We start from the raw sequence: 10,431 nt of genomic DNA on the forward strand, positions 1-10,431 counted from the left end.
TTACTTAGTCCAAATTTCAGATCTAGGTTATCACAATCAAACAATCATATCATGTATAGCTGCGGAAATATAAATAACACAAAGATATGATGACCCAGGAAACCACACCGGTAAAAACTTGAGGATGATTTAACCTAGCTATCCTCAAGGTAAACTTGAATCTATTATAGAAAGAATTGAAGTTTTACAATAGAATTTAGACCATTAACATTCTATTGCTACCCACCAGCAGAAACTTACTGACACAACCTCGTGCAAGCTCCGAGATCACGGACTCCTTCTTTCTTGGATTCTCCAGCAAGTACAAGCACTCCCACTTGTGTATCTTTAAGCTCTTATGACAACAACTGAATAATCATCAAGTTCTTGAACGAATCTCCTTCTTGATAATCCTAAGCTTGTGTAAAGGAAGGCTCCTCACAGATCTCACAAGAGATTTACACAAACCGCAATATGAGCAACCCAAAAACGTGGCTAGGTTTTGCCTTATATACCTAGGGCAAAACATGAAACCCTAAACGTTTTTAATGAGATAGGGCTGAGTTGGAAAAATCTGTAGAAAAAACATTCTGCCTGAGATTCGATTGATCGAGCCTAAGCTTCGATCGATCGAGCCAGGCCGAACTGCATAGTAACTTCTGCATCAGCTTGATTTCAACTTTACATAAAAAAAACACAACTTTGAGCAAGCTTAAACAAGACTAAACAACCTGCTTTGATCATGGTTTGCCAACATTACACATTAGAGTTCTAAATACATACATTCCTAAATCTTTAGAATCTAACATTATCTCTCTATTTTACAAATATATAATTTTTTCACTTTCGGTGCTTTTGATTGATATTATTCTTTTTGGAAGTGATCCATATTTTTTGAAAATAAATTTTCATGCATTATATTTTTCCTAATTTCTTATGGTACAACTAAATTTTTAAGTTTCAAATTTCTCATTCTTTTAAGGAGATTATTATGATAATAAAAAAAAGTCATATAATTACAATTGATATTACTTAAATAATTGATGTTGCTCTCAACCCAAACTTGTCTTTCTCATTCTTAAGTAAGTGCTCTAAAATAGGCTGAATTTTACCTAAGTGAATCAAATAGACCTAAATGGACCGAATTTCATACCCTAATTAGTTAACATAACTCAAAACATTAATAACAATTGTAATAATAAACTGATGTAAAACAATAATCAATGATAAGTAATATATTCCAATGCGATGGAAGTGGTTTGTTATTGAAGTAACATCAATCAAATTTGTTAACACAGTAATTTTTTAACTAAATTAGTATGCATGCATCTGTGATTTTGTGCATGTTGAAAGTTTTATTCAAATTGAATTTGGTACTATGTAAAGAAAGTTGGTACAACACAAAAAAGCATATCAAGAAAACCACTTGCATGTAATATTTTATCCAAAAAGAAGAAGAAATGGGGAAAAAATGTCTTTGTTAAGAATTTTATTATCTCTATCTCTTGAAGATGATGAAAATGATATATAGTTCTCTAAATAAGAGCAGAATTAGACCTTTCAACCTAGCATTGAGTACTACATTGGCATACAGATATGAAATAAATAAATAAATTACATTTAGATTGAAGAATGTGTAAAGTTGTTTATAAAAATATAAACATTTAGATTGCAAGTGAGTATAAAGTAAAAATAAATAAATGATGTCTCTCTCAAGCTATTTGTATTACATATATTTTATATTATAAATTACATTTATATTGAAGAATGTGTAAAGTCATAGTAGTAAAATATTATGGTGATATCATAATTGATAAGTTATTACTAGTGTTTTTTTTTTTTTTTTGAGAAGGAAGTTATTATTAGTTTTGAGAATGAGTAAAGACATAATGCATTGTTGCATACATTAATACTATATACATATCAAGTCTAAATTTTCTTGAGCATGTAAATTCTATAGGGTCTTTTTATTGAGAAACAAACACACACACACACACAAGGGTCCAGGGAGAGGGAAAGAGATTTTAACACAAAGACACGTTAATATATTATTCAATGGTACATTAAAATAAAAGTTAATTAAAGAAGAAAATTTACATACTTTTTTTTATGTGAAGAAAATTGACATACTTGATACAGAATATATATATATATATATATATATGTGTGTGTGTGTGTGACTTCCATAAGAAATCTATAAATGGAAGCTTCAAGATTATTTATTTGCTCCAATGTTATGTATCATAAACTTGGAAAATCATGATGACCACCTTCATAATAGTCATCATCGTTGTCCACCTGTGGAAAAGGAAGATAATTCAATATATTAGAACAATAAGCTTTGAATTTCAAAAAAAAAAAAAAATCGATGGTATGTTGAATGACATTTTCCCGAAGTAAAAGGGATTCTAAAGATATTCACTATCAATTACTTAATTTGTAACATAAACATTCAATTATGCGTTACTAGTAAGAAAATCATGATGCAAGAATGTCCATTTGTGAAATTGGCAAATCCCAAATCATTCGGTATTTTTGGAATTGATAACCATTTACTTAAATTTTATTTAGATTTTAGAATAAATAAACTTAACAAATCTGTTAAATTTAACTTTGTAGCCTCCAAATATCTATGTCAATAATTCAGTACAATTGACAATAATCTTATGTCATCGAGAGAGGCCTCTGAAAATCGAGAGTAATAAGATATAAGCCAGTTTCTTGTGAACCACTACAATAAGATAAATCACCAAATAGAAAATAGATTTCAGTGTCATATTACGTGTTTAGGTATTAAACAAGAGTAATTGGACTTATTCCCAATTTATGTATAGCATTATGAGATTATCAAATTTCAAGTAGCACCATTTTTAATTTTCAGATTTGCTCGAATAAAAAAAATACTAACATAAATCTTAAAACATTTGGAGTGGCCTTATCAGATTAGATCACTTGGTGTGGAAAACTACCAAGTGTCCCTTTCTAATCACTATATAAATGACCCATTCTTACCCCAAGACAAAAAAAATTTACCTGTGCCTTGAAGCCTTTGTCTATGCACATTAGTTCAAGAAGTTTTTGTTGAATTGAACGTAGCCCAATTATAACAGCACCTATGTTCATCCTTTCACTTGGAAGTTCGACGGAACAAGCAACACCAATTCCAAGTATCACAATCAAACAATTTTGAATTATTGGACTTCCATTTTGACCCTCACTGCAAGTAATGTCGATCATTGTTGCCTCTCCCTCTTCACTTTTCCAAGAAAGAAGAAGAGGATCTGTAATGTCAATTACTTGTCTTGGCAAAGCACCTTTAACAAAGTCATGAAGGTTTAACCCATCTTGGAAGATGTTATCAATAGGCCTTTTACCTGTGAACATCTCTAGCAACAATATGCCATAACTATAGACATCACCATATGTTGACACCTCATTTCCCATACCATACTCTGGAAATTAAACATAACACATATGTAACATGTGAGCATAGTTTTGTACCCAAAAAAAGAAAAAAAAAATGTGATAAGATATTTTTAACCTACAAGTCTTAGAAAAGATTTTTCAGTGGCATGTAAAAAGAAAACAATTAAGATAAATGGAAATTTTTGTTATATAACATTCAATCTTCTAACTACAAAACATCCTTATTAACATTGTTCTTTTAGGGTCTAAAATATAGTGAAAGATAAAGGGAAAAGGAAATACAATTGATATACTTTTTTATTTAAAATGATAATGATATTCACCTGGAGGAGTATAACCAATTGTTCCTCTTATTCCGATGGAGCTTGATTGATCAACAGAAAAATCTTGGGTTGCATCAAAAAGAAATCTTGCCAAGCCAAAGTCACCTACATGTCCCATCATTTCATCATCAAGAAGAATATTGCTAGGCTTGAGGTCGCAGTGAATGATTGGTGTCTGGCAATGATGATGAAGATAATCCAATGCATTAGCAACGTCAATGGCAATATTCAATCTCTGAAGAAGACTTAAATTCTTTTTTTTGTCAAGAACCTCATCCCTTGGATGCAACCATTCGTCTAGGTTTCCATTTTCCATGAACTCATATACCAAAGCTTTAAAATCATGACCTTGATAGTCAATACCAGAACATGATGTAAGTAACTTTACAAGATTTCGATGTCTAATGTTTCGTTGAGCCTCACACTCAGCTATAAAACTTTTGGAAGCTCCATGATGCAGAAGGTTGAGCACCTTCACAGCAACCATATCTACTTGTCCACCTTGATCAAGAATTCCTTTATACACAGATCCAAAGCTACCCACACCAATTAGATTCACGGGAGAGAATTTATCAGTTGCATTTAGGAGACTTTGGTAAGATAGACACAAAAGCAAATTTTGTGAGTCTCTTGAGGTGTTATCTTTTCTTTTCTTTCTTATAGAATAAAGAAGTAGAACAGATAGAACCAAAGATACTCCAAAAAAAGCAGAAGATATAGAGATTACTAACTTCAAGGTAAGGGTCAATCTCCTCTTGTTGGATTCTTCGTATTTGCATTTAGGAAGCTGAAACTCAGGTATCCCCCCACAAAGTTGACCATTTCCCTCAAGGAAAGTTGCACTTGTATTCTTGAAAACTCCGTCTGTGGGCACCTCTCCCTCAAAATAGTTGTAAGACAGATTCAGATATTCCAAATAGACAAAGGCCTCCAAAAATTTTGGAATTTGGCCAGTCAAATTATTGTTTGAAAGATCTAAACATCGAAGACCTCTTAATGATTCCAAATATGAAGGAATGAGCCCTTGGAAAAAGTTGCTTCCCATGTATAGATATTCTAGCATTATGCAGCTTCCCAGACTTGCTGAAATGTTTCCAAAAAACATATTTTTGGAAATATCCAATCCATTTAGATTTTTAAAATTTCCTATTTCCATGAGAAAGGCACCGGTAAATTGGTTGGAAGACAAATTTAGAAAAGTTGGTGAGAATGAGAGGCCAAAAACTTGTGGGGATATTGAACCACTGAGATTGTTTTTAGCAAGATTCAAAGTAAACAAATTTTGGCAGCTGCTTATACTTAGAGGGATGTTGCCTTGAAGATTATTCTCATCTAAATACAATTTTGTCAAGGCTGTTAAATTTCCAAGAGAGGACGGAATGTTCCCAAAGAAATTGTTTGTACTTAATATCATATATTGTAATTTTTGAAGCATTCCAATTTCAGAAGGAATATTACCAGATAATTTGTTTTGCCACATTTCAAGTGTCAACAAGTTGATCAAATTTCCTATTTCAATCGGAATCTTTCCAGATATCTTATTATTATCTAGAACCAACATAGTAAGAGTAGTTGATAGATTGCCAATGCACTTGGGCAACTCTCCCCCAAAGTTATTGGAATTTATAAACAGATTAGTCAAATAGGTAGCATTTATCAAAGAACAGAGAAAATTCAAGTCATTTTCTTCTCTATTTCCAAGATTGTTATACTGAATAAAAATTAACAAAATTCTATCTAGCTTCTCTAAAGGGGGGACTTTTCCACTTAGTTGATTATCACCCAATCCAAGTTTGTCTAGATTTGAGGCATTGGATATTGAAGCAGGGATAGATCCAGTAAATTGGTTATTGGCAATGCTTAATACTTCAATATTTGGTAGTGTGGTACCTATGTCCAATGGAAGATGCCCATGGATTTTGTTATATCCTACATTAAATTGTCTTAATGAAGACAAATTGAAGATTGAGGGAGGAATTGTACCAGACAACCTATTTTGACCCAAAGAAAACATTGAAAGCTTGGACAATTGGCCAAAAGTATGAGGGATGTTCCCCTCCAAGTTATTCCCAAAGGCAGATAACAAAACTAGAAACGAAAAGTTTCCAAAAAAAGGTGGGATGTTTCCAGTTAGATTATTAAAGTGAAAAGCAATAATTTGGAGCTTTGTCATGGAGGCAAATGTCATAGGAATTTCTCCTACCAGCTGGTTAGAACCGACACTAAGCACAACAAGGTTGGAGCAACCAGATATATTGCTAGGAATTTTGCCACTCATTGTGTTGTTAAACAATGATAAGCTTTGCAATCTAAACAAGCGGCCAATTTCTGGAGGGATTTCATTATAAAAGCTGTTGTTTTGGAGGCTTATATTTCTCAAAAAACTTAAATTTCCAATATGTGGTGATATGGAGCCTACCAATTTCAGAGATTGCAGGTCCAATGCTGTGACCCTCTGATGTCGACGACCACAGGTGACCCCTCGCCATTGACAGAAGTGGATGCTGTCATTCCAAGAACTCAAAACCTCAAGAGGGTCATGAGTGATCTCGGCTTTGAACTCAAGCAATGCCAACCTATCCGTCTCATTATTCCCGCAAACCACAGAGGTGACTAACAAGCCAAACCACCAGAAATGAACAAAGGCACGTATACAAAAAGATGAGGTGCGTGAGGATGGTTGAACTGAACTCAACTGGGAAAGCCCCATGCAGAGTGTTTCTTGGTACGAGTGGTTGTTGTTTGATTTCACTGCTTATGGTTCAGTATTGAAAGCACAATTCTTTTTGGTTCTTTGATCAAGGAAAGCAAGGACATTTATACCAAGTAAAGAACAATGACGCAACCTTAGTTTAGTGATGTGGATCGGACTGAATCCAAAATACAATTGGGACTTACGGATTATAGATGCAGACTTTGTCAAAATATGTAATTGTCTATGACAGATGACTGACACCCATACAATGTAAAGTGGAAGACCTTCATAATTGTTTTCTAATTTGTTAAGTAATAAAGTTATATTTGGAACTCAATAAAAATAATAATAAAATAAAAAAATGAAAAACTTATAATTGGGCCAATATCTCTTTTATATACTTTACTAATAAGAACATATCATTTCAACAATTGCCGAAAACAATTAGAAAAAATTACTTAAGAGAAGATGCTAGGATTTATACGTTTCATATTAGTTCTTAAGTTTTTAATTTTATAAAATTAGGGTCTCAAACTTATGAAACTATTTCAGTCATGAAGTGATCTTCATTTCCATTTTTTGAGTAGTGACAGAGCTAAGAAAAGTGGGAAACTATTGAAAAAAATGTGTTTCACTTAGGTAGTCTACTTTGATTTTTTGACAACAAATTCTTACTCTAAACGAAGTTTGTGCTTTTTACCAATTTTTTATGACTATCAAATTGATTTATGAACAAGTCCTACATGAAAGTGTTGGGTTATAGATTGACTCCAATTAATTAATTCAATTATCCAAGTTGATTGATTATTTAAATTACATGCAATATCGTGAAGGCACACACAAATTACCAAATAATCTAGAGCTCAATGGAAAAAAAATTTGACACGGTAATTTGTTAACTAATTGGGAAAACTTACATAAGGCAAAAACTCCACCCAATGAATTTCTGGCCACCACTCCCAAAAATCCACTAATCAAGAACAAGCTATTACAAGTATAAAGAATTTTACCACTACCCGGACTATCCTAAAATACCAACCTAGAATTGAACATTTGTGCTAATCTCCAATTAGACTTGATCTTGTAGAGACTTCTTCAATTGCACAAATCTCCAATCCGTGTCTAATAGCTTTGCACGAATCCCAATACATAATTAACTCCTTTGCAACCTTCTTTATTGTTGCAGTGGATTTGCAACAATTTCACATAAAAACAACAATAAAATCTTCAATTGTTTGTGCCATAGATTTTTCTTGGTACAAAACCCAAAAGTGTAAAAGAGTCGCAACAAAATCTCTTTCTTATGTTTTTTGAACTCATAGGTTCAAAAGGCGGAAGCTATGGTTTCAATAAAAAAACCTTATGAAGCATTAGGGTTAGGATTTTCTTTTTCTACCACATTATTTAAATAGGAGCTTAATGGACCTTTTAATAGGCTCTCTTATTCTTATTAGGTTTACACAAACCCATAAACAAGTAGCCAATTAGAATAAAACATTGCAGGTTATATTCTGAAATCCCTTTAGCTCAATAGATCGAGATAGGTGGTATAGATCGAAGGTGTCGAGCTAGGTATCAAGATCCTAGTTTTCAGATTTTCACCGCTTGTTTCGTGAGCAATCTTCATGTCTTCAATACTACCACTTGTTATACTTCTTTAAATTACTTCATGATGATCTTGAAATCACTTAGATCTACCAAAATATAAATAAAGTATATTTTGTCATAGGATATACCAACTACATAAAAATATGACTCTAACAAAAACACATAGTTTAATCAATAGTTTCTTACTTTTCTTTGTTCAATTACTATACAAAGTAACAAAAATGAATAATGGAGGTGGACAGAAAATTCAAATTGAAATTATTTAATAAATTTGGTACTTTAATTAACAAAAATTAAAAACTTGATACCTAATCTAAAATATGATATAAAATTTGTGCCTTTTTATATAATTTTTCCAAAAAATCAGGATTTTTTTTTTCCTCTAAATTTATCGTATGCCATTCACGCCACATCACAGCCATCAATAATTCAGTTGAACTTTAGCCAACCTTAACCAAGGTTGTCCTTATATATTACTAGTTGTTTGTATATTGTGATGTCCTTATTTTGCTAGCTTTAATTTCGTGACAAATTTACTTGTAATTGCTACTTAATTTTCATATAATTTTGGAGAATATTTATAATTGGGTAGAAATACTTGAGCCTGGTCAAAGCTGCTGTGAAGATGAAATCGCTACCTAGTCGAGCCCGCGAGACGGACACATGTTAGAAAAATGCGAAATGATGTATCTGTGGGTACTTTTTTAAGTTTTAACATCAAGTCATCAAATATGACTTCGTCTTACACTTACCGATCGAACTACCTTCATTTTTTTTTTTAACTATTAAAAATTATATACTTGAGGTGCAAGTTTTATGATAATTTTTTATATTCTGATTGTTATCTTCAGAGTGTTTTGACTCACGACAGAGTCTAAAAAGTTAGGTAGAAGTTCTCTTGTCAATTTGTCATGTATGATGCATCCCTGAGTACGTACCACATTGACTTCTTCATAGTTCATACATCAGCTGTAAGGTTTGATTGGTTGTGCTGTTCAACACAACACGTATATTTACAATACATTTTCAACACACATATATTTACAATACTTTTTCAACACTTAAATAACGTTATTAGAATAATATTATCAAATGAGCCCTAAATTTCTTGAGCATCTAATTCGGTAGCCTAGTGCTTTTTTTGTGTATGAAACTTTCCCTACAAATTGTAAACCAATAGACAGTAGTTCATGAAAGACTCAAAGTTAATCAATGTACGTAGTAAATTTATGGGAGAAAAAGAAAAATAAATGACTGCTAAATTAAACAACATGCAATCTAGTTTGACTTTTTGCTCTAATGCCTATATATTGTACTATATCATAAACTTTGGCAAACCATGATAGCTACCTTCAGTGGCGGCTCCAGAAATTTTGTTTAGGGGGTCATTAAAAAATTTAAATTAAAAATAATAATAATAAAAAGAGAACTTGAATATATCAAGTTATAGACAAAAAAAAAAAAAAGAATTTTTACAATTTCCTTCTATAAATTTTCAAATTTTGAATTGTTTAACAATAGTTCATTACAAGAATTTATTGCCAATATAAGTGGCTATGACCATTTTATTTTGTTAAGTTTGTCTAAATTTTTATTTTTATTTTTATGTAGTTAATATTATATATTTGTCATTGTTTTTATAAAAATATTTTAAACTAAATGACTAAACTTAACTCATTGGCTCTATATTAATTATTGATGCACATAACCACACTCATTCATACATAAAATACTTCATTACGTGTTTATTTAATCAATCAAATGCTTTAATAATCACTAACTTTGCAATTTTTTTCTTCATTTTTTCTAACTTTATGATGAAAAGCTATTATAACATGATAACTATACACATTCATGTAACAAATCCTCTCAATTCCCGTCTACACCAAAAATTGATTGGTGTCTTGATCTAATGATAAAAAGTTATCATCAGGAGCAGATGTCATAGGTTGAAACTCTCTAAAAAAAATCCTCTCTATTTCCTAATTATTAAATTATATAAAGTTATATTATACTTATATTGTATACAAACATTCACGTACACATCATTATTCATACAAATAACATTATTAAAAAAATAATGCACACAATTAATATTAGACACAATCATATACATATAATAAAAAATTTATAATAAAAAGTAATACTTACAATTCACAAACACTTGCTCTTACTTTAAAGTCAAAAATACTTGTAATAAGGGTGCATAAATTTTAAGTCAGGGTCCAAAAATATTTTTAAGAAAAAATTAATGTATTATACTAACAAAAAAAATACTAAATATATATAATTCTTCTTTGTTTTTGAAGTCAGGGGGTTCATTTGAACCCCTGACCAAAGAGTACCGTCGCCACTGGCTACCTTCATAATAAGTCATCAACCTTGTTCACCTGCATGTGG

At 31.4% G+C, this 10,431-nt stretch overlaps 1 protein-coding gene across 1 annotated transcript; it reads right to left on the reverse strand.

Moving 5' to 3' along the window:
- Positions 1–1,915: 1,915 nt before the first annotated feature.
- Positions 1,916–6,438, reverse strand: LOC112008802 (putative receptor-like protein kinase At3g47110). The gene is made up of 3 exons (XM_065781065.1): positions 3,729–6,438; positions 3,013–3,431; positions 1,916–2,277 (listed from the first exon to the last, which is right to left on the reverse strand). The coding sequence occupies exons 1-3, from the start codon at positions 6,436–6,438 to the stop codon at positions 2,221–2,223; spliced, it is 3,186 nt and encodes a 1,061-aa protein (XP_065637137.1). The 3' UTR covers positions 1,916–2,220.
- Positions 6,439–10,431: the final 3,993 nt, after the last annotated feature.

The sequence above is a fragment of the Quercus suber genome, unplaced genomic scaffold (assembly GCF_002906115.3).
Source record: "Quercus suber isolate HL8 unplaced genomic scaffold, Cork oak 2.0 scaffold_256, whole genome shotgun sequence".
NCBI lineage: Eukaryota > Viridiplantae > Streptophyta > Magnoliopsida > Fagales > Fagaceae > Quercus > Quercus suber.

Excerpts from the sequence above, each read along its gene's own strand:
- LOC112008802 (XM_065781065.1), bottom strand. The coding sequence starts at position 6,438 with ATGGGGCTTTCCCAGTTGAGTTCAGTTCAACCATCCTCACGCACCTCA. Across the intron at positions 3,432-3,728 it reads AATTGGTTATACTCCTCCAG|AGTATGGTATGGGAAATGAG; the intron begins GTGAATATCATT and ends TTTAATTTCCAG. Across the intron at positions 2,278-3,012 it reads ACAAAGGCTTCAAGGCACAG|GTGGACAACGATGATGACTA; the intron begins GTAAATTTTTTT and ends CCTTTTCCACAG.